Raw genomic sequence first — 25,258 nt, 5'->3', positions numbered from 1 at the left:
ATCTCAATCGATAGAAAATTTAGTTCCCTTTAATTTGATATACATACTCTATGCCTTGTTAAGTTTTCACAAAAATCGAATTAATGTCACGCAACACAAATCTTGGAATTTGAGTTAGCTTTTTACGCACATCGGTCAATTTCGGTTGGTCCCATACAAGTTGTATGTGCATGAGAAATTTCTGACAGTAAACTGCCGGCGTGCGTGAATATTAGCTTGGACTGTAAAGGAAATTACTGGTTCATATGTGCTTAAATTAGCTTAAAGTAAACGCAGGAAAAAAGTTTGTTCATTGAAGTCGTTAAGAAGAAAGGTTAAATAATTCGATACGAAACATCCAAGCAATTGGAGATTAAAGTAACATTTGGTACCATTGTTAGTTTTAAGAGAAAACAAAAGCAAACCAATTTTTGAAGGATTTTAAGTGTACAATTTTTGAAAACGTACCTACTCACTTAGCTTTGGATTTTATAACACTGTTATTAATATTTGTTTTTCTGTAATCGCTAAGAACGACTAGAGACCATGGAGCGACGCGAAATTTTAGATTTTAATATGCGGAATTTGACACAAAAACTAACTGAATTAGGGTTAGTGACTACAGGACGTTAGTCGATATTGCAAGACAGACTGCTCGAGCATATAGCCTGACTGCTGACGGTGATGAAGATGATGATGTTGCTTCAAGTGTGATCCATAATCCGACACATGAGCGAGCTACGTTCACCCTGCGCGATATAGTAGATTCGTTGTCAATGTTTAATGGCTCCGGCTCACCGTCGATAGAGGACTGGTTAGAAGAGTTTAAAGAAAATGCTATCGCAGTTCACTGGAATAGTTTACAGAAATGTATTTATGCTAAACAGTTGTTAAGGGGAGCAGCCAAAATATTTGTGCGAAGCCAACGTGGTGTTACAGATTAGAGCTCATTAAAGCAAGCACTAAAATCTGAGTTTGGTATTGTGGTGTCATCCATTGAAGTACAAGGCATGCTTAGGAACCGTCGAAAGCGTCAAAACGAGTTACCGCGGATACCTTTACAATCTAATAGAGATTGGGAAACCGATTGAATTAGATGAGTTGAGTTTAGTAACATATTTTATCGAAGGCATTCCTAATTCTAATGCCAACAAGAGTAACTTATATCAGCAGCTTATACCAGCTTAGCATATATATATACAGTAAATAGCTCAGGTTCAGTTCGTTCAGGTGAAGCAAGCAAGCCGTCTACTGGTTTGGGTAACAAGAAAGATCAAACAAAACGTTGTTTCAAGTGCGGAAATTTTTCGCACATCGCCAAAGATTTCAGTCAAAAATAAATGAAATGTTTCAAATGCGGTCAGGCAGGGCGCCGTGCCGTAGATTGTCAGGGGCAGCAAGTTGAGGTTAAGAAGGAAAAAAGTAATGTAAATACGTTGAGGAAACAGGGAAAACAGGAATTTGGAACAGGAGGGTGCATCTTTAAGGATATAGCCCTTGGGTGAGCGACATTTTCTGCTTTAATCGATACCGGATGTGACCTTTACTTAATTCGTCGCGATGTTTTGTTGTTGTTAAATGACATCGAATTAAGCAACGACAAAAGAACTTAGTAGGCGTAGGAAATGCCAGACTAACGACGTTAGGTAGCTTCAAAATTATGGTGGTGGTCGACAGTATGGATCTTGAAGTCATTTTCCATGTGACATGCGATATTCAGCAGTGATTGGTGCCAGTGTGTTGAAATTGGTTGACTTGGTTGTATCAGAGGGTTCGGTAGAATTTAAGGAGAAAGTTGACAAGGCTGAGGCAAGTCAGACAGGAGAAAAAGGTTCGAATGCAGTCGTGGCCGGAAGTTGCTTAGTTTCGGACGAAGCTGAGGGGAGGTATACAGAGCTTGAGGCAGAGTTTAAAGAGTTATGGCAAGTTGCCGTGGTTGAAGAAGCTAGGGAACCAGATATTGACTTATGCCACCTCCAACCATTAGAAGCAAGTGCAGTCGAGGTGTTGATTAAAAATGATGCACCCGTAAGAAACCAGAAATCACCTGTTGAAATGAAGATCGTGTTGACTGACGATTATCCCGTTCACGAAGGCCCTAGACGCATTTCGTACGTTGACAAGAAAGTGGTAGAAGAACAGATACCGGAGTGGCTACAAGAGGGTATTATTCAACCCAGTACATCGGAGTACGCTTCGCCCATTGTACTTGTTGCCAAAAAAATGGATCAAAAAGGCTTTGCTGTGACTATAGGCGTATCAACAGCAAGATTATGAGGGATAACTTTCCGATGCCGTTGTTAGACGACGTCATTGAGAGGCTACAGGAGGCTAAATTATTTACGACATTGGGTTTGGCAAGCGGGTTATTTTATGTACCTGTCGAAGCGAAATCCAGGAAGTATACGGCGTTCGTTACACATAACGGGCCGTACTAGATTCGATATGTGCCCTTTGGGATATCAAACTCACCTGCTGTATTTTCGAAGTACATTGCTACGGTTTTGAGGGATATGGTGATGGTATTGCTTACATGGATGTTCTCATTATTCCCGCTAAGGATGTAAGTGAGGCCAATAAAATGGAGTAAATGTCAATTTCTAAAACGGAAAGTGGACTTTTTGGGTTATATTATAGAAAATGGAACTATAAAAGCATCCGAAGCAAAAACTAGGGCGGTGGAGAATTCCCCTATTCCGCGAGATCGAAAGGCAGTACAGCGCTTCCTGGGGTTGACATCTTATTTTAGACGTTTCACTGAGGGTTATCCAACCATCGCAAAACCTCTTTCAGACCTTTTACGAAAAGACGCTCAGGTTTTACTTGAAGCAGACCAGTTAGCAGCTTTTCAGCAACTAAAAGAAGCACTAGTGAAAGCTCCGGTTCTACGTCCGTACAACCCAAAAGCGTTGACAGAGGTTCATATGAATTCATCTATGCACGGATACGGTGTTCTTCTTCAAAAGGACTCTGACGATCAGCTTTTCTACCGGGTACAGTACAGCTGAAGAAAAGTACCATTCATATGAGTTGGAGGTACTTACTATTGTAGCAGCTTTGAAAAAGTGGAGGGTGTATTTGTTAGGCATAAGCTTCACGATAGTGACAGATTGTAACGCTTTCGCTATGATGATGAAGAAAAAGGACATTCCACTAAGAGTTTCCCGTTGGGCGTTATTTTTACAAGATTTTAACTACCAGATAGAACACAGAAGCGGAAGTAAGATGAGGCATGTAGACGCCTCAAGTCGAGTTTGTTGTTTGATGTTAGAGGATTCGCTACAGCACAGACTGCGTCAGTCACAGTAAATGGATCCTTGGGTGAAGGCGGTTATTAAAGTTCTCGAAAAAGACAATTAGGAAGACTTTTTCGTGAAACACGGAGTGCTCTCTAAAGATCCCACTAAGGAACTTATAGGCGTACCTATTTCTATGGAAGATGAGATTATAAAAATTGCCCACGGCCAGGCCATTTCTCGCCGAAAAGCACGCAAGATGCAATGGAAAAGTCGTTTTATATACCACAGTTGTTAGCGAAAGCATCAAGAATAGTAGAGTTGAGTAGCTTGTATCATTACTGAGAGTATGTCAGGGAAAAATGAAGGATTACTAAGGCCGATAGACAAAGAAGATAGGCGTTTAGGGACGTACCACGTTGACCATGTAGGGCCGATGACAGAACGCGAACCACTGCAGCAGATGGGGTTGTAGATCAGTTAAAGCGACAGGCAGCAATATTCGGGAATCCAAGCCGCATTATAACGGATCGGGGCGCTGCATTTACGTCTCATTTATTTTCTGAAAATTGTGAGCATACAACACTTAATGATTGCTACTGGTGTTCCGAGGGGCAATGGCCAGGTGGAGCGCATCCACCAAATTTTGTACCACTGCTATCTAAGTTGTGTGTCGAAAATCCTACCCAGTGGTACAAGCATTTAGATAGAGTGCAACAAGCGATTAATAATACGCCACCTAGAAGCACGAAAGTTTCACCCTTTGGGTTGTTGACAGGGACTGAGTGAGGTATCAGATTTGAAAGAGGCAGCGATCGAGGAATTGGACAGGGAAAGAGAATCTCTGCACGAAGAAGTGCAAGATAATATTAACAAGATCCAACAAGAAAATCGACGTAATTTCAAATAGAAACGGAAACAAGAAACAAAGTACCGAGTAGACGAATTAGTTGCCATTAAGCGGACTCAATACAGTGCAGGACTTAAGCTGAAGCCGAAGTATTTTCGCCAATACAAGGAAAGGAAAGTTTTATCTCACGGTAGATACGAGGTTGGTGAGCATGAGGGCCCTGGACACACATCAACCATTGCAGAACATATGAAACGGTGGGAACAAGCAGCGAAATCATACGGCAAGACATCATTCGAGCCGAATGATGAGTCAGGAGGGCCGAATGTGGAATTGGTGTGCCGGACCAGAAGTGGTCGGCAATACACCCCTGACAGAACAACGCGCAACCCCAATACAACCCTGACCGAACAACTAACAACCCCGCCCGAACAACGCGCAACCCTAACTAGACGAACTTTAAACGAAACACAAGCCAACTGAATTCAGTTCAGTTGAAGTTTTCCGTGTGTCGCCGAAGCAAAAGGTCGCCTAGTCGTTGCTGGCGGGTTGATATTAAAACTTCAATAAATTTGTATTTGTTAATGTTATTGTGGCTTATTAAGAGGGCATTTCCAGCAAGCCCTAAATGCAGTTTATGCCCATTGGAAAAACGAGATTATCCCTCGAACGGGGTAATTGGTCATATTAAGCACAAGCAAACGAAAGTGTGAAAGCAAAAAGTAATAAATAAACATTGCCAATTGCCTTATGTTAAAATAACTGGTACTTATCTGAGCTGTTAACTGCAGTTAAGCTTTTGGTGGAAGTAGGCTATTTTTAATCTTTTTTTTTGAGCTTTGTACCACGATTGTTTATTAGTAAAATTGAAAAAGTAACAAAGTCTAAGGGATAGAAGTTATAGCAGCTATTTCGGAGATCACCACATCTCCTCATCAGATTTCTTTTTTCTAGACTTCAGCAGGGATCGAACCTGCGTAATCAATGTGTAAAGTCAGAAGCGTTAACCACTGAACTATGTACCCTCGTAAATGTTAATGTTATTGTGGCTTATTAACATTTTATTTTTAATATTTTTTTATTGAGCCTTGTACCACAAAATTGACTTGTTGCTTTTTCAATTTTCCTAATAAACAATCGTGGTACAAAGCTCAATAAAAAAATATTCAATAAATTTGATTTAAGTACAGATAAAAGCAATTCAAGTCCACTTAATATATTTGATTCATATTTTAATTATACCAACTAAAATAATACGCTAAATATTAAACTAGTGTGTTTGATGTCCTGACGGAGGTGGGGCTCATACAATAAGCCGCAACATTTATAAAGCATTACTTACGTTCTGGGTAATTCGGTGTACAACGCTTAATTGTTCTTCTTTTGCTGCTTCACTTTATAATCAGCCAGTGCTGCCTTTATAGCGTCCTCAGCCAGCATAGAGCAATGTAGTTTTACTGGAGGCAAGCATAGCTCTTTAGCTATGTCGGTATTCTTTAGTTTTCCGGCCTCGTCTATAGTTTTGCCTTTGACCCATTCCGTAGCTAAAGAACTACTAGCAATGGCAGATCCGCAACCAAAGGTCTTAAATTTGGCGTCAACAATTTTACCGTTTTCATCTACTTTGATTTGCAGCTTCATGACGTCACCGCAGGCAGGCGCACCAACTAAGCCGGTACCCACGCTTTGGTCTTTCTTGTCCAGTGAACCTACATTCCTTGGATTCTCATAGTGCTCGACAACCTAAAAATAAATATTATTTTTTAACGATATTTCGATAAAGCAATTAACTCTCATATACACTTTGTGGGTTTTTGTAACATATACAGTGACGAACAAAAGTATTGGCCCAGTGAATTTTTCGCCATATATGCTAAGTTTTTTATTCTAATTTATTTTCGATATTTTTTTATAAAAATATAGTTAATTTTACACCAGAAAACGTAATAATAAAATCTCTAAACTTTGTGCAAAACTCAGGAAAATTCTTTAAATTTGCACACTAATTTGCAACTTTTTATTCAGATTTTTTAAAAAAGTATGCAGTTTTATAGCCTATTCAAATTTAGTATAACAAAGTGCAAGCTTAAAGTTGCTAGAAAATCGCGTTGATTTTTGGCATTTTTTTTAGTGGAAGGTGTTGCTCATTTTCTCCATACAAAAAATAATTGTCGAATTACTTTGTATGGAAGAACTTGCGTGAAAAAAATTACCAAAAATCAATGCGATTTTCTAGCGACTTCAAACTTACACTTTGTTATACTAAATTTGAGTGGGCTATAAAACTGCATACTTAGAAATCGGAATAAAAAGTTGCAAATTAGTGTGCAAATTTAATGAATTTTCCTGAGTTTTGCACAAAGTTTAGAGATTTTATTATTATGTTTTCTGGTGTAGAATGAACAATATTTTTATAAAAAGTTATCGAAAATAAATTAGAATAAAGAACTTTGCATATATTGCGAAAAATTCACTGTGCCAATACTTCTGTTCGGCACTGTATTTCCCCATGCTCTTGCTATCCTAGTAGAGACCGAAAAAAGTAATATTTTGAAGACTTTTTTGGGAGTATAACAAAAGAAATGGGAACTCAATTTATTTTTTTTTTTTCGGTCAAGGATACAAAATTCTTACTGACTATGCTATCTAAAAAAGTAACAAGATCAGAGTAGTTAAGATTAACGTTTTTAACACCACTCCGGGAAGCGATATATCAATATCCTCGATATCATTGAGTTTATTAATCTCTCTAAGGGCACAACAAATCGGTGAATTCATAGCATACATTGACATGGAGGAATGCAATAAAAAATGCCCATGTGCCGCAAATTTCTTCGCGGACCACTGAGAGGAATTCTCCGTAGGATAACAGGGCAATCAACAAGGGGCAAGGAAATTGCGCAAGTGGAAACTGTGCATTTAGACATTATTTCGGTTTCAACCGAAACTGTGCATGTATCCTTTATTTCGGTTTTTGCCATATGCATTATTTCGGTTTCGAACCGAACCTGTGCATACATGCATTATTTCGGTTTTTGTTATATGCATTATTTCGGTTTTCAACCGAAACTTTGCATGTATGCATACCTTCGTCTTTCACATATGCATTATTTCGGTTTTCATCCGAAACTGAGAAGTTCTGTGCAAAGAAGAGAGAAGTTCTGTGCAAAATACTTCCGCCCTTCTTTTCTGGCAACACAGAAAGGAGAGTTCTTTTTAGTAAGGGTTATAATCCCCAGGCGCGGCCGAAGGCCACCTACGCAGAAAGAAGTTCTACGCAAAAATACTTCCGGTCCCCTTTTCGGGCAAAACAGAAAGGAGAATTCTAATCAGTAAGCGATATAGTCCCTAAGCGCGGCCGAAGGCCGCCTACGCAGAAAGAAGTTATGCGCACGAATACTTCCGACCTTCGTTTCCGGCAACACAGAAAAGAGAGTTCTACTTAGTAAGGGTTATGATCCCTAAGCGCGGACGAAGGCCGCCTACGCAGAAAGAAGTTCGGTTTCATGTATGCACTATTTCTTTTTTTGTCATATGCATTATTTCGGTTTTGAGTCGAAACTGTGCATGTTTGCATTACTTCGGTTTTTGTAATATGCGTTATTTCGGTTTTCAAACGAAAGTGTGCATATACAGTGAAACCCGCTTAAGTACCCCCAAGCGACCCCCCTTAAGTACCTAACCAGCTTAAGTAACCAACATTTTTGGACACCGTGAATTTTTTAATATAATCAGAAGAAAATCCATCTCTTAGGTACCTCCACGCTTTTTTAGCCAACCCGCCTAAGTACCTCAATTTTTCGTGCCCCATTTGCAATTTTACTTATAATTTCCCCCTTTTAAGTGCTCTTTTAAAATTCTTTAAAATATTTACGTGTTTTCAAATTCAGTAGCAGCGCTACACACCTTCGGTAAAAAAAAATCTAAAAAATCAACGGTATCTTTTAGACACTTAGTAAGGGTTATAATCCCTAAGCGCGGCCCAAGGCCGCCTACGTAGAAAGAAGCTCTGCGCAAAAATACATCCGCCATTCGTTTCCGGCAACACAGAAAGGAGAGTTCTTTTTATTAAGGGTTATAATCCCCAAGCGCGGCGAAGGCCTCCTACGCAGAAAGAAGTTCTGCGCAAAAATACTTCCGGTCCCCTTTTCTGGCAACACAGAAAGGAGAATACTAATCAGTAAGGGATATAGTCCCTAAACGCGGCCGAAGGCCGCCTACGCAGAAAGAAGTTCTGCGCACAAATACTTCCGACCTTCGTTTCCGACAACACAGAAAGGAGAGTTCTACTTAGTAAGGGTCATAATCCCTAAGCGCGGCCGTAGGCCGCCTACGCAGAAAGAGGTTCTGCGCAAAAATACTTCCGGTCCCCTTTTCCGGCAACACAGAAAGGAGAATTCTACTCAGTAAGGGATATAGTCCCTAAGCGCGGCCTAAGGCCGCCTACGCAGAAAGAAGTTCGGTTTCATGCATGCACTATTTCTTTTTTTGTCATGGGCATTATTTCGGTTTTGAGTCGAAACTGTGCATGTTTGCATTACTTCGGTTTTTGTCATATGCGTTATTTCGGTTTTCAAACGAAAGTGTGCATATATGTATGCATAATTTCAGTTTTTCTAATATGCATTATTGCGGTTTTCAAAAATGTGCATATATGCATTATTTCGGTTTTTTTCATATGCATTATTTCGGGTTTCAGCCGAAACTGCATATATGCATTATTTCGGTTTTTTTTTCATATACATTATTTGGATTTTTTTCATATGCATTATTTCGTATGCATAGTTTCCATATGCACAATTTCAGGGTGCCATCAACAACCCCAGTAAGCACGTTGAAGATAAACGAGCAAGATAATAACTTTCTCCTATCCTCAAGTGAGTTTAATTTTATAAGCGAACAGCGCGAATTGTATGAAGGTAACGGTTCAGTAAAATTTAGAGATCTTAATGCAAACCTAATAAAAGTCTTTTGCACACGCTAAGTTCTGTTTATGTGCCCAATATGAAAAGGTGGCCAAATATTGGCAGCATACTCAAGGCGAGACCTTACAAAAGCTATGTATAGGGTTTTTTATGTAAATGGATCTGAAAAGTCAGAGCTATTACGTCGAACAAAGGCTAACAATGAATAGGAGTTAGATATAATGAAATCAATATGGCTAGTGATAACACTTATTAATATTCATACTAATACAGTTTCTCTCACACCAAGACGTTACCCTGTTAAGATCAGACTTAAGATAAAAGGCATCTTCAGCATTTTTTATAACAGAATAAACTTTGAGATCATCTGCATACATTAGGAACTTATATCATTAATGAAAATTACAAACAGAAGGGTGCCAAGAATACTACCTTGGGGGACTCCAGAGCTCTCATGGAAGTAACGGGAAAACGTATTTTCTAGTGCTACAGCGCAGTGCCTATTGTATAAATAAGAGCTAATCCAATCAAGAAACTTTGAATGGAAACCCAGACAAGCTAGTTTAGCGATCAAAACTTTATGTGAGACCTTGTTAAATGCCTTGGAAAAGTCGGTATATACAGTATCGACTTGGTACCCAGACTCGAAACTCGCAAGGCAATCTTCGGTAAAGATAGTGAGCCTTGAGACGGTAGACAAAACCGTGCTGTTCGGGCAAATTACATTCTGGACAGCGTGCCACATTTGATCCTTCACAATACTTTCAAAAAGTTTGGCAACTGTGGTTAATTTAGCTATTGGTCTATAATTCGAGACATCATTTTTTTCCACTTTTGAGAATCGGAGTAATATATTTTTTTCCAATCACTAATGACTGTTGCCGAAGTTAAAAATTATTGTCAAAGGTCTAATAAGAGCCACGCAGTTTTTGTAAAGAAATGGAGATAGCCCATCCGCACCTGTTTGAGTCGATGCCTTAAGGTTTAAGATGCCCTTTGAAATATCCTCTTCTGTTAATGACAGGAAACCGAACGACTGACATGATTCAGAAACATCGAACAACAACTGTGTCAGTCTCGGATACAAAATTTTCGCTAATAAAGTCTGCAAAAAGATTCGACGTATCTTGGGCATTATAAGCATTATTTTTTTTATAAAACATCGAACATGGAATATTAGATTTCTTTTTTCTTTTTTGTTTAGTGAAAGACCAGAAAGCTTTGGGATTGGTCTTTATATTCTTTTCGAAATTACTAACGAAGCTTCTACGCAGGAACTGATCAAGAGTCTTAAAATCCAACAGAGAAAATTTTGTACATGTCATGATAAAGTATATTCTTGGATGACTTAAATTTTTTATACAATCTATTGCAGCGATTTTTACTCGATTAAGCTCTGCATTGTACCATGGTAGCTTATATCTTTTTTTAGAGTAAACTGGGATATGTTTAAGACACAAATTATGCACCTTCGTTTTAAAAAGTTGAAAGCAACCTACTACATCCTCGTTTAGGAACAGATGGTCCCAATCAATCTCAAGCAAAATATTATTAAAAGTCGCATAATTACCAAAGTTAAAATTTAAATTATTTATATCACTCCCAGGAGAGGCATTCAAGAATTCATAAAATTCCAAATCTAATTCTAGAGGAAGATGATGCAGGCCAACAGAAGACATTAACGAGAAACATTACCTGAGTTTAAAATTCAAATTACTTGATAAGAAAATTAAATCTAAAATTCTATTAAACTTATTATAATAACTATTAACTTGACGAAGATCTAAGCTAGCGAAATTGTCAACTAAGTATTGCTCGAAAGATCTACATACATTTGATGAAACTAGAGAGTCTAAGTTATCTAAGTACTATAAGTAAGATAAGGTCGCCAAGCACACATAACTGGTGATGTCCAATTCTTGAGTAAAGTGAGGTTACATTGTCAACATGACGTTTGTACAAAGATTCATAACTGTTGGGCGGAATGTAAGAGGCGCAAAAAAATAAATCGGAAGATGTACTGCGTAAGCGCACGCATATTTGGTCTAAAAGGGAGCCATTATTATCAAGACAATGAACCGATGCTTGTTGTTGTTGTTGTTGTAGCGGCTACAAGAAACCCGCCCATATCGGCTGATATCTTAGTCGTTGTCGTCGAGTTCCACTAACGGCAGCCCTAAGAAGCGTGCAGCCTCTACAGGGTCGGTCCACAGGGACTACGCCGTTAGGGTTGTCGGGTTTTCCGGGCATGCAAAAAGATGTTTCGAGCCGTGAGGGGTCTCTCCGCATGCCGGACACTCATTTGGCACATCCGCATTTAAGTCCCGTCCACATAGAACTTTGGCGTTGCGTTGGCGTTGGCGTCGCTTCAACAGCTGACTATGAATACATGAATTCAAATGCAGCCGTCCACATAGCCAAAACTCGACAACGCTTACGCCAACACAACGCAAAAAGATGGCCAACTCTCAACTTTTCGCGTGCGTCGCTCGCCAGCTGTTGCAAATAAATAGAATTATGTGAAATAGTTTTCCTTTTTAATCAAGTGCGGGCAAGAAATATCGTTTTTAATGCAATTATTGATATGAAATATTAATTTATCTGTCGTTAGTATGTTTATTTAGTGGCCCAAGTATTCGCTTTCAAGCGTTCATTGTAGCAAGCATACTTTTAACGTGCGTTTTGTCAAACCAACGCCAACGCCAAAGCCAACGCGAAAGTTCTATGTGGACGCGCCTTTAGTCTACTCAGGTATGAGTTTAACCGGCTGCAGTAGCCAGAGCGAAGTTGGGCTATTGTTGTTCTTGTCTCCCGAGGCAGATGGAGCTCCGTCGCGTCAATGTCCGGTGTTTGTTTGCCTAGAATGGCATTCACAGGTCTAGAGTCTACATAACTCGAGACTGAGTCCCTGTGAATGCCGTTCAGGGCCTGTCGGTATTGACGGGTCCAGAGGCTGCATAATGAACCTCTGGACTTTGTCCGTCAGTTCGTATAGATGCCTCCTGACGTGCCTAGGCGAGATCTACTCTGCAAGCAGCTGTCTGTTTGGGTGGCCACTTCTGTGGCTCCCAACCAGAAACTGCTTGCAGAGCATTATGTTATGCTCCTTAATTGGGAGCATTTTCGCCTCGGCATGGAGGTGGTGTTCAGGTGACATCAGGAGGCATACGGTCGCTGTCCTGAGTACGGTGTTCTGTGCTGTCTGTAGCTTCATCCACTGCGTCCTACTAGTCCCCGGCGACCACACTGGTGCTGCGTAGTTTAAAACTGGCCGGCCTATTGCCTTGTATGTTGCCAGCAACGTTTCTTTGTCTTTGCCCCAGGTACTGCCGGCTAGCGACTTGAGGACCTTGTTGCGGCTCTGTACTTTATTGACAATAGCGGTTGCGTGCACAGAGAAGGAGAGCAGGCTGTCGAATGTTACTCCGAGAATTTTGGGGTTATTCACCGTCGGAATTGGTGTATCATCGACGTGAATTCCCAGCGGTAGCCTAACCTCCTTCGTCCAGGTGGTGAACAAGGTCGCAGAGGATTTCGTACGGGAGAGGGCTAGACACTTTGCAGTGAAGAAGCGAGAAAGATCGGAGAGATACCCGTTTACTTTCGAACACAGGTCATCAATTCCATTACCAGTTGCCATGATCGAGCAATCGTCGGCGTAAGAGACAATCGAGACTCCCTCTGGTGGTTGAGGGAGCTTTGAAATATAAAAGCTGAACAGTAGCGGGGAAAGGACACCACCCTGCGCAACCCCCTGTTTTATTTTCCTAAGTTTGCTCGATTTGTCTGTAAACATTACCGACGAGTGTCGACCACTCAGATAATTTGCCGACCACCGTTTAAGCCTCTGTGGGAGAGAGGAAGTCTCTATATCTTCTAGTAGCGTGGAATGGCTGACAGTGTCAAAAGCCTTTGACAGGTCCAACGCGAATAGAATCTTTCTCTCACAGGGATCGTTACGGTTAAGGCCACGAGTTATCTGAGTGTTTATGGCGTTAAGTGCTGTTGTTGTACTGTGCACTTTACGGAAACCATGCTGATGCTTCGCTGGGATCAGGTGGTTCGTGAAATACGGGAGCAGCAGGGCCTCAAGTGTCTTCGCTACCGGGGAAAGGAGTGTTATCGGTCGATACGAATCTCCTTTGTTGGCAGGTTTCCCCGGTTTGAGCAGTGGAACCACTCTCCCCACCTTCCAGATGTCTGGGATGATGAGAGTGGCCATAGACAAATTGAGGACCTCCGTTAGGTACGCTACTCCCGCAGGACCCAAATTTTTCATCATCAGGATGCATATTCCGTCAGGACCCATGGCTTTGGAGGCTTTCGCCTTCCCGATGGCCACCTGAACTTCACCGCAAGTGAAAACAAGGGGGGCACAAGTTGTTGGCAGTTTGTGCAGCCTTGTAGTCACTCGACGCTTGGCTTTGTCCACCGGGGGATGCAGTATGAACTGCCGGCTAAAGTAGCTCGCCCATCGCTCCGGGACGACGAAGCATGGTCGCCGAAAGAAATTTCGACTCTGTCGTCGTACTTCGTCGGATTGGACAGTGACCACACCGTTGACCAAAGCTTACTCACACCAGAGGTGAAGTTACAGGTCTTCAGATGCTCTTCCCACTTCTTCCGCTTATGTACGTTCACAAGTTGCCGAAATTTCGCGTCAAGATCCCTGATCGGCCTGACGAAGGCTGTCACGCTCATCGGCTAGAACAGCCGCTTCGGCAGGGAAATTTGGACGTGGGTCCGTAATACATCCTGCCGGTACGAAGCGAGCTGCAGCAGTGGTGACAGCCCTGAGGAACATACTCTCACCAAGGTGGACGTCGGTTGGTGTGGAGAGAGCAGCGAAGGCGTTTTCAGTAAATTCCACGAAGCCTTTTCAATCAGCTTTAGAGAAGTTGATATAGGTTCGGTGTTCCGCGGGAGCAAAGTCGGTTGGCTTATCGATCGAGATGACTATGGGCAGATGGTCTGATGCCTAGGTCAGCATAGGTCGCCATGATATGCTGTTTAAAAGACTAGCGCTGACTATTGTGGTGTGTCTGGCGAGCTGGAGCAGCTGCCCATAAGCCTGGTGGGTGCGTCTTCGTTCATTGTGTAGAATGTCGAATCGTCTATCTGCTCAGCCAAATCGGTTCCCCTACGATCGTTTCACAGGCTTGAGTGCCAAAGATCGTGGTGCGCATTAAAGTCACTTACTACCATACGGTTTTCACCTCTAAGGAGCGTACCTATATCAGGCCGATATCCTGCCGGGCAGCAGGTGACAGGGGGTATGTATACGTTGAATATTTCGAGCTCAACATCGCCTGACCGGATAACGATGCCCTGACATTCTAGGGTGGTATCCCTGCGGTCGATGTCTGCTTCGATAAGACGACACTGCACGGTGTGGTGCGTGATGAACGCTAAACCACCACCATTATCTCGCTCGCGATCTCGACGGTGCACGTTGTACCCGGCACAACTTAACAATGTTGAATTGCTGTGCAACTTCGTCTCTTGGACCGCAGCTATCATTATACCATGCCTTCCCATGAAGACGGTTATCTCCTCGTTCTTGCTCTGGAGTCCGTTGCAGTTAAATTGAAGGAGCTTCATGTGGTTCGGGAGACGTGTGGTAATGCGGGGTGTGAGAGATATGAGAGATGTGTGTGGCCGTGACGCCATTGGCTGTGTGCGCTGCTGAGATGGTTGCCGCCCTGTGGTGGTGATGGGTGGCGTCGCAGTTGAGGTTTGCGACCGTGCTGCGCAACACGGGCCCTCGAAGTTCTTCGTCCAATCTCGCGTGGTGCGCAGACCTGAACATGCCCTAAAGTGGCACCAGCGAAGGCAGGTGTTGCACTTGACTGATGTCACATTACGGAATATCCTGGTCTGACATACCGTGCAGATTGTACGAGGAACCAAGAGTTGTTGGCTGCGACGTGTGGGTGGTGGTGCGGTTGTGTGTGTTCTGTGTGTTCTGTGTGGTTATGTTGTTGTGCTGTGGTGTTTGTGTGGGACTGCTCAGGTGGACTGGGGTTAGCCGTGGAGGCTGCTCTGTTTGAGCAGCAGGGGGCCACAAACGACGTGGTCCACTGCCGATGTGTCCGTAGTCCTAAGCGGACCCTGAGGTGACCACCCCTCGCAAGCATTGCACGTGACTGAGGTAGAGTTGTGGTGTAGTCGCCTCTGGCATACCCAGTAGGTGTAAGTTTCTGGTCCAGGGTTTGACTCGATGCCAGCCCTGAGCAAAAGAGTATATAACAGATGTAGCCCTATGGGCAAAAAACGTCTGAGACATTTCACCGAAAACACGCCACGGGCTGACACTTTTTTCGTCATTGACCCTGGAACACTAATCATCTTCTTAATACGTTAACACTAATTAGTAGTCGAATCGACTAAACTGCATTTAGCACTGAATCTTTTTTTAAGTTTTAAAGTATCAATGGTCAAAAAATATTTCATGTGTTATTATTTTAATACTTTCTTAGCAAAATAGAACAAAAGTTATGCAGTTATGTTGCAGTTTAATTAACGAAAATTCAATTCAAATTGTAGTGGTAAGCAGTGCGCGCTTTCACTCACCGGCACCTGGGTTCAAACCCTGGTCAAAGCAACACCGCAAAAAAATTAGAAAAAGGTTTTTTCTTAACAGCGGTCGTCCCTCGGCAGGCAATGGCAAACCTCCGAGTGTATTTCTGCCATGAAAAACAGCTTCTCATAAAAATACAATCGCCGTTCGGAGTCGGCGTAAAACTGTAGGTCCCTTCGCTTTGTGTGACAACCTCAAGGCGCACGCCACAAATCGGAGAAGAAGATCGGGCAAACACTAACATATGGGTGTTTCCATGAAAATGTCAACCAGGACTGAAAAAATAAAAACAACTGAAAAGGGTTTTTAAGACGAATTAATAAGAGAAAAATACTCGAATTTTTATATTATAGAAGTATTTCAGCTTATTGGAATTACTCAAAAAATGGAAGAGTAAAACTGAATGTCTCTTCGACTCAGTTTTCTCTAATGAAATGAACTATTTCTCTTTCCTATTAACTAAATTAAGAGATTTGAAACATTACAATTACATCTTAAAATCAAATTTGCAATAACAACTAACTATAAAAATGAGAAAAAGGAGAAGTTAGAGCTCGAATAACGGTAATTTTTTGATTTGCTTCTGATAGTATTCTAATGTCGCGTACGTTATGCAAAAACATTGTTTGTCTATGTCATTTGTATATTGGCAGTCGCAGGTAATGCAGATTACAATTCTTAAGCGAGAATTCTCCTAGTTACAGATATACAGTAAAATTTTCTTTCCAACCGAAGTAAAAATATATTTTATTACCCTTTAAAGTTTGTCGCATACGTTATTTTAAGTACAAAAATTTCAATCAAATACATCAAAACCAATGTTAATTGCATATTTTCCATTTAAATTATTTAGAATAGTTGTAAAACAATGAAACGGTGGCGAGAAGAGTTCTCAATAAATACATTTTATTACTTACGAGAAAAATTTTCGCGTTATGTCGCGTACGTTATTGTTTTTTTTTTTTTTAACTAGCCAGAGATAATTTCTCTTAAAATATAAAAGGATTGTAAAGGTACAATATTTAGCTTAGTTTAGGAATTTTTAAAGAAAAGAAAAACTCCCATGATTCGCAGACTTTCGCATATATGCGTGTTTCCATGAAAATGTAAACCGAAAATGCAAGCAAATGAATTCAAACGGCTTTATAACTTTAAGTTTCGTATTCAGATGGCGGAAAAAGGTTTTGAAAACGCGAAACGGTGGAGAGAAGAACTGAAAAAATTTAATTTAGTATGTGTTACTAGTAAAAATATTGTATGGGGGAAAAATCTTATTATAATTGTTTTTAATAAAAACTAACCAGAGATAATTTCTATCAAAAAATGGAAGGATTGTAAAGGTACATTATTTAGCTTAGTTTAGGAATTTTTAATGAAAAGAAAAACTCTCATGATTCGCAGACTTTCGCATATATGTATATGTGCCTTAAAACCACTTCTTTTTTTGTCGCGTACGTTATCACCTGGTTTCGGACGGATATTTTCCACACCAAAGTTTCGAGGCTGCTTATTTTTTTCTCAAACATAGTACCCTTTGGTTGCAACATAACCGTTATCTTTTTTTTCTGTAACTTCTATTTGTGATAGATTGACGTTACTCTATAAGCGAACGAATGTCGCGTACGGCTGTATGGAAAAACCCATACGTGTAAGCGCCAATCTATTATTATTATAATAAAAAAAATGCATTTTCGAGAAACTTCACCACAAAACATAAACTGTGTTAGTTGAATCGACTAACATTAGTGTTGTTTTAGAAACTCATTAAATACGAGATTAACAATCATACACTACCACAAACACATTTCATTTACATTTAACTTACTCTCACCTAACACAACACAAGACCAGTGTTGGCACAATGTTAACCTGACTAACGATTAAAAATTAACTATTAAAATGTTAATCGCGATCAACGATTAAAATTAATTATTCGTGATCATCCGTACGATTGATGATTAAATTTTGTTAATCGTTAATCGTCGGTTGTGATTACGATTAATTAGTTCTAATCATTAATCGTTAATCCAATTTAAAAAATTCTGATTAAGTGGTCTAGTTTGTCCGAATTTGAAACTAAACACGAGTTATAGTTATTTTTTTTGTGTTTCACACTAATAAAAAATACATAACATATAAATAATAATAATTATTATTATAAGTAATACATAAAGTGGGGATTTTTATAACCCATCGCACATGTGCAGGGGGATATTAAAACCTAGTTTGCTTAGATCTTAATGAAAATGTACACCAAAGTGCTTAGATTTATGAGGAAAACCGACTTTGCCATACCCAATTAACTGGGCTTGTGTGCACAGTAAAATTACAGCATAAATTAATTAATCACCAAACCCACTTAATTAAATTAAGGGTTAATGATTGAAAGTTAATTTTTATAATCGCGGTTACGATTAACTGTTTAATCGGATTAAAATTAATCACGAATAACTGTAATCGGATTGTATTTAATCGAATTAGCTAATTGATTAAAAAATCAATCGATTAGTGCCAACACTGCACAAGACACAGCCTTACTAGATATAACATCCCTGCCAGCCAAAAGTAGTGAAAAATCTGGTGAAACCGCGGGTTTCGGTCACTTCAAAACTGGTGACTTTTGTATGGGCGGTGTGCAGATTGTCACCACTTTCCCCCTGTATGTGTGAGCCTTGCATCACTGTCCCACTCGTAAGGAAAATAGAATATAGCTGCACTCCTCTAAAATTTCTCCACTTCAGCCTGCGCAGGGTTGGATTTTTTTCACGGCGCAATGGACATTAACGATTCTGAGGATGGTGCAGATCCTACAAATTAATCAGCACCACTCCAAGGCAGCCTCGGCTGCTCTCCTTCTTCGCCTCAGCGATAAAGCTGATTCTAGTCCAAGAACCTTGGATCTTCGGAAAAAAGGTTTGCGGACTGAACTCTGATGCCTACCAGCTGTAACAGCTCCAGTAATAGGTTGGAGCAGAGCTTGCATTCTAATTAAAAAAGTATATTCTCATTTTTTACTCTCCCAATAAAGCGACGAGGACACTGTCTGCATCAGCGTACAGCTGAAGGAGAGCGTGATCTGGCTGGCAACAACCTACATGGCCCACGACAGCCATGCTTTTCCACCCTATAGACTGGAAGAAGCAGTGAAGGAAGCAAATCGCAGAAAGCTCCCGGTCATAACAGGGGCCGACTCTAATTCACATAACACGATCTGGGGTTCAAGCGACACCAACTCCCGGGGTGAGTGTTTACTTGACTTTATTCTTTTACATAATCTTACTGTATGTAACCGTGGGAACGATCCCACCTTTGTGACCTCTGTTAGAAGGGAAGTACTGGACATCACCCTCGTGTCGAGCGGTTTGTCCGATCGAATAAGGGACTGGCAGGTGTCCAAGGACCACTCTTTTTCTGACCACTTCTACATTAGTTTCAATCTCAATTTTTATCCTGCTCCTTTAACAGCATACAGGAACAGAAAGCGAACCGACTGGGCAAAGTATAGCAATACGCTGTCAGCCTCTCTACGCAGATACGCTTCTCACGATAAGTCCTGCTTATCGCTAAGACCTGATGAAGCGAGTCTCTCGAATACGAAGAGTGTTTCTCTCGGGCAGTGAACTTTGTGACAAATGCCTGTAAGCAGCCAAAGCCTCCTGCCCAAGCACCCTCCCGAAGGGCAAAAAGAAACCCCAGTGGTGGAATCCTGAGATTTCACCACTGAGGACGAACAACAGGAGGCTCTTCAATCATGCTAAGCAAACAGGTCTTTGGGAACCATACAAAGACGCACTCAAAGTTTTCAAGAAGGCCATAAAGAGGGCAAAACGCGAATCTTGGCAAAACTTCTGCAACAACATAGAAGAGAACTCTGAAGCCAACAGGCTGAGGAAAGTTCTCTCGAAATCCTCTTCGAGTATGAACTCTATCCAGAAGCCTAACGGTGACGACACCTCCCGGCTTTTCGCCCGGTCCTAGGACCTACTTGCCTCAGGTTGATACCGTTAGGGACGTCGTAAGTGAGAAGAGGGTGGAATGGGCTTTAATGTCCCTCCAGCCGTACAAATCTCCGGTCCTTGACGGAATCTTTCCCGCTCAACTACAGGAACAACTAAGGACATACTGTGCCCCCTACTTTCTCAGATTTTTACATCCTGCCTAACCCTGACTCACATACCACATGAATGGACTATGGCAAGAGCTGTATTCTTACCAAAAGGAGGCAAGGCCGCTCATGTGAAACCGAAGGATTTCAGGCCTATAAGCCTCACATCATATATTCGACGGAATATAAAAGATTACAACCAGCATGCATATTCCAAAGGAAAATCCGTGGATACCGCACTCCATGAAATCGTATCGACGATTGAAAAAATATTGGCCTTACAGGAATACACGCTCGGAGTTTTTCTCGATATCGAGAGTGCTTTCAACAATGTCTACCCGAAGTCTGTTGTTAACTCCCTTCTCATGGCGGGGGTGCAGCGGGGTCTGGTAGATTTTGTTGGGCTCCTTCTTGAAAAGGGAACTATTCTATCAGAACTGGAGGAGGGTTCCATCACAAAGTATGTGACTAGAGGCACCCCCAAGGGGCTAACATCTTCAAGTCCTGAGTGAGTTATTGCAAAACGCACTCGGTCTGGTAAACATCTGGTCCAAGAAATGTGGACTTAGCGGCAATCCTACCAAAACAGAAATGGTACGTTTCACAAGGAAGTATAAAACTCCCTTATTTAAACCTCCCACCCTGGACATAGGGACATTCCTGGCAACTGCCAGCCGACGAGCTGGCAAGGAGGGGGACGGAAATATCTGAAGTCAATTCTGCTCAGAATGCGGGCATACCTCTAACCTCCTGCAAACACAGACTAAAGGCGGAACTCGTCGAGGAGGTAAATTTCAGGTAGGCTGTGGAAACCACCTGCCATACTACCAGGCAAATTTGGCCAAAGATTGATGTAAAGCGATCCATAGCTCTTACCCGGCTGGACCGCTCCTCGCTCAGATTAGTAGTAGGGGTAATCACCGGACACTGCCTGATGGGCACACACGGAAAAAGGCTAGGATACCCCACCAACGACTTTTGTCGCAGTTGCAGAGACGAGGAAGAGGTGGAAACCGTTGAACTCTATCTCTGTTATTGTCCCGCCTTGCCCAACACGCGCAACCGATTCTGCATCAAGTACTTTCTAGATTGTTTAGCCGATTTGAACTCGGCGAACGTCCTCGACTTTTTGTGCTATATAAAACGCACTCGGTGGTTCAATTGCTAAGGAAGGGAAAGAAACAAATGGCTTCGGACAACGGGCTTTTCCAGACCGCGCGTGCTTCGCGCTCTGCGCGGGACTGCCACTCCAACCTAACCTAAGTGTCTTGAACCAGAGGCGAATTACACACCCTTTCGAGGGTGCGAAACGAAAAAAATTCCCATTCGGCGCTAGGCAAAGGTTCGCAATTAACGTGTCTTAGGCCCCAGGATTATCTGAAAAGATCTGAGAACATGCACGGAGTTGTTCTGGGATTTAATCCACTGCCCCTTCTAGCTTGACCAAAATAATATTCTATTTCGTCCAGGCGGAGTGTCTGGTTCTTATATCCTCGAATTCATCGTTTGTCAATATAAGCCACAAACGTCGGAAGCTTTGGATGTTACGAAGCCAGCCTTTAATAAAGGAAAACTTGTTCGTGACATCTCGACCAAATAGTATACTGCTTCTATAAATATTTTAGGAAGGGTTCCAAAATTCGCTCCGAGCGCGTTCACTGTTGATCATTTGATTTAAATAGTTGTTAGTCCAACATTTATTACTATAGTTTGATCGGAATTAATCATATTATATTAAAACATAAGCTTATAATATCTGAGAAATTATTTCGTCTTAATATTCACTATTGACCTTTTGATTTAAATAAAGTTTGTCAAGCATTCAGTAGTGAAGTTTGATCGGAGTTTATATATTCTTCAGTAATTAATCATATTACATTAAAATATAAACGTATAATATGGTAGAAAGTTAGAAATTATTTATGGCCAGTTTTTCAGTGCACGGTCGTGGGTTAACGTTTAAACATCCGATCTGGCTGGTTTAACCTAAGATCAGGCAATCAAATGTCAGCCAGCTGTTCAATTTATAATCAGTTTACTTAATCTAAGTTTGAACTGGCACTGAAAAACTGGCCCTTAGTCTTAATATGCATAATATTTTATATCGTGTTCCAAAATTTGCTCCGAGTGCGTTCACTATTGATCATTTGATTTAATTGTTTGTCAAGCATTCAATACTATAATTTGATCGAAGTTTATATATTTTTCAGTAATTGATCCCATTTTATTAAAATATAAACCTATAACAGGGCAGAAATTGTGAAATTATTTAGTTTTAACGTGTATAGTCTGCTAGAGACAATTGAAGAAAACTGCAACCACTCGTGAAAACATACATTAAAAGCAATGTATATGAAGGTAATTAATATTATTATTCAAATTAGATCCAAATATATAACATTTTACACCACTTATTTGAGGTAAATCGGAATATATTTTTGCATATAACATAGTTTTCATATAACTCATAAAGTACATATTTCATTACAAATATTTTTAAGTTCACTTCGAATTGTAAAAATAGAGCTAATTAGTTGTATTGAAGTATAAAATATTTTAACGTTCAAGTTTACTTATAAGGCGCATAACAATGTTTCTCTCGCCATTTGACCGATGTTAAAATTTTTCACCACGTTATTTTGCTGCACAGCACAGAATGCGGAAAAGCAGTTGCTCGCAATCCTTAAGTCCTTTATGGGGACCAAAAAACAGCCACAACAACAAAAACCTTTTCTACTGGTATACTGTGCTATTAAACGCCACTATAACCGCATCTATGGTATTTTATTCCGATCCGGGCTCTTAATTTTACAAATGGAACCGGAACCCGGAGCGGGCAATTAGTTTAAAATACCGAATTTCAGTAAACTATATATGGTGTGCATTTATAGTGAGCTCTAGCGAAAAACAAAGACGATATTCTTTAAAACAATAAATTAACATAAACAAAAGAACAACCGTGGTAACGAATATTGAAAGTGCCATTGTAAGGTGAAAAATGGAATCGGTCCATCGACTTGTCGTGGTCAGCTACCAAAGCATATTAATCATGTGGTCAGCTAACAAAGCTTATTAATCAAGCTTCTGAGTACTTGGAAAACACAGACTTTTCTAAGTTAAGTGAAAAACAAACCTTGCTTAAAAACGTGGGGACTTTCTTGCACAGGTTAATAAATGCGCATGAAAATTAAAAAAAAGGCGGACGTAGCAGTGAGAAAAATAATAAAACAGGAGGATATGGAGAAGGAATGCGAGTTAATGCTAGATTATGACGACAAGGCTATCAGAATTATCGCAAAGTTGCAATCGTGCGAAAAGAGTTTAGCAGGCCAACTTGAGCATACTATGAATATGTCCCTCAATGGCGCTGGTGAGCAATCGTCTCATGGAGTTAAGCTCAAATCTCTTGAGCTGAAGAAATTCGACGGAAGCTTCGAAAAATGGTTGCCATTTTGGGAGCAATTCAAGCCAACAGTGCACGATAACAGGGAAGAAGAGGGTAGAATAGGACCCCCTGATTTCAAAAATACCCCCTCCTTTTCTTATAGCAACCCTATAGTTTTTATATAATGTGTTGTTAAAGTTTTTATACAAGCGACGAAGATAGCAAAATAACATCAAACTTGGTGCTGCCAGACATGGGAAATTTTTAATAATAAAAGCTGATTTTTGATTCGGAATTTCCGCTAAGTAGAATTCTCCTTTCTGTGTTGCCGAAGAAGGAGGACGGAACACCTTTCCGCGTAGAGGGCCTTCGGCCGCACTTAGGGATTATAACCCTCACTAAGTAGAATTCTTCTCTCTGTGTTGCCGAAGAAGAGGGGCTGAACACCTTTTGCAGAGAACACCTTTCTGCAGAGGCGGACTGCGGCCGCACTTAGGTATTATAACCCTCACTAAGTACAATTATTCTCTGTGTTGCCGAAGAAGAGGGGCTGAACACCTTTTGCAGAGAACACCTTTCTGCGAAGGCGGCCTTCGGCTGCATTTAGGATTATAAGCCTCTCTAAGTAGAACTATCTTTTTTTACCGAAGAAAAGGATTAAGAGGAAAATACCATAAGGTTCTTTTGTTCAGATTAAAATAAATAGTTGGGGGATCGAGGTCATATTCCCCCATAAAACCCAAAAACAGATTTTTAAGGCTTGCATATCGAGGGCTTATATTCAATACCCTCTATCTGCTAAAACTCAATTTTTCAGGAGAACAAAAAAACTGTTTTGACAGCTATTTTTAAAAGTGTTAATAATTTTAAGTACCCGCGCATATCTTAAAAATTTACGCTATATATTAAAACTAAGACTTTACTTTTAATTCATTTTATTTTAGTTTAAAGATCAGATAGAGGTTATTGCAATTCGATTTGTAACTATTTATATAAAAAGGTGTGCTGATGGCGGGTTTTGAAGAATAATGACATTGTCAGTTCTTTAGATGTATGTAAATGTAATATTGAACTAAGTTTTTAACACATAAATCATTGGTCTGCAAACTCGTTCCCTTCTATTCTGACGTGCCCAGGTAGCCACATAATTTAAATGGTGTTTTTGTGTCGAAAGAGTATTTCACGTGATTTCGAAATTATATAAGCACTGTTAAAGAAGGCTTCGATTGCTGATTTACTGTCCGTGCATATGATGAAATTTCCTTCGTTTTTAGAGGCGAATCGTACAGCTTCTAGCAATTGTAAATGCCGAGCAGTACGCGGGAAAAGTACCGACGACAATTGTAACATAAAGCCCTTTTGTTAGCCGGTATATCTGGAACCGTCTGTGAAAATAAGCTCCCAGGTCATTTATGAGTATAGAACTGGGCAAATGCCCTTGCGGTAGAGTTTTTACTTTAGTAGGCATCGGAGTAGATATGACGTCCAAATCTTTGATGTAGCTTAATATACGAAATAAAGCTGATTGCTTGCTTTATCGTTTTTTTTTTTTGTTTGTTGAAAGAAGGATTCGACGTGAGAGAATAAAGTCTCATTTCTGCAGTGAACAATCTTTGGGATGAGCGTCTTTGTGTTGTACTTTACCTCATGGTTATGGTTCTTCTGACTGCTGAATGGTAAGGTGTTTCTAGCAATTTAAGAAGCTTTTTGGGCAGTGTCCATAAATTACGAGTCCAAAGTCAATTTTTCCTAATATAAAAGCCCTAATTACATTTGCCAGTGTAGTTATATGAACTAAAGAATACTTGAATGATAAAAACTTTATAATATTTAGTCTAGCAAGTAAGCTTAATCTTACATTATGACAGTGCTGCTTAAAAGTAAGTTTATTGTCAAAAATTATTCCCAATATTTTCAATGTGTTAGTATCGTGAATAGGGGTGTCATACACGGAGAGGGTTGGACCCACCAAACAATTTGTCTTGCCAGCAATAAGAAAACGTGTCGCCCTCGGAAACAAATTTATTGCCGGTAATATTGCCATCGAATCGATTTCCTATTACCGGTCGCTCTAAAACGTCCGCCGAAGGCAACTCGTCTGGGCGAGTCGTTTTCTTATTACCTGAATGAGGCCTTTTCTTTTCGCTTCAGGCGATTTTTGGAATAATTTTATTCTTTTTAATACTTCATTTATTTTT

At 40.5% G+C, this 25,258-nt stretch overlaps 1 protein-coding gene across 3 annotated transcripts in view; it reads right to left on the bottom strand.

The window, feature by feature from the left end:
- Positions 1 to 25,258, bottom strand: part of LOC118747676 (iron-sulfur cluster assembly scaffold protein IscU) — a 280,428-nt gene that overhangs the window by 179,716 nt on the left and 75,454 nt on the right. For all 3 annotated transcript variants that reach the window (XM_036481749.1, XM_036481756.1, XM_036481741.1), the window contains exon 2: positions 5,408 to 5,808. In XM_036481749.1, the coding sequence (XP_036337642.1) occupies positions 5,434 to 5,808 (375 nt within the window). In that variant the 3' untranslated portion in view covers positions 5,408 to 5,433. The remainder of the gene's footprint in view (positions 1 to 5,407; positions 5,809 to 25,258) is intronic.

This window comes from Rhagoletis pomonella, unplaced genomic scaffold (genome assembly GCF_013731165.1).
Source record: "Rhagoletis pomonella isolate Grant_MI unplaced genomic scaffold, Rhpom_1.0 Rhpom_scaffold_00001, whole genome shotgun sequence".
NCBI lineage: Eukaryota > Metazoa > Arthropoda > Insecta > Diptera > Tephritidae > Rhagoletis > Rhagoletis pomonella.
Note: the sequence above shows the minus strand (reverse complement) of the source record. Positions and strands in the feature narration are given on the sequence as shown.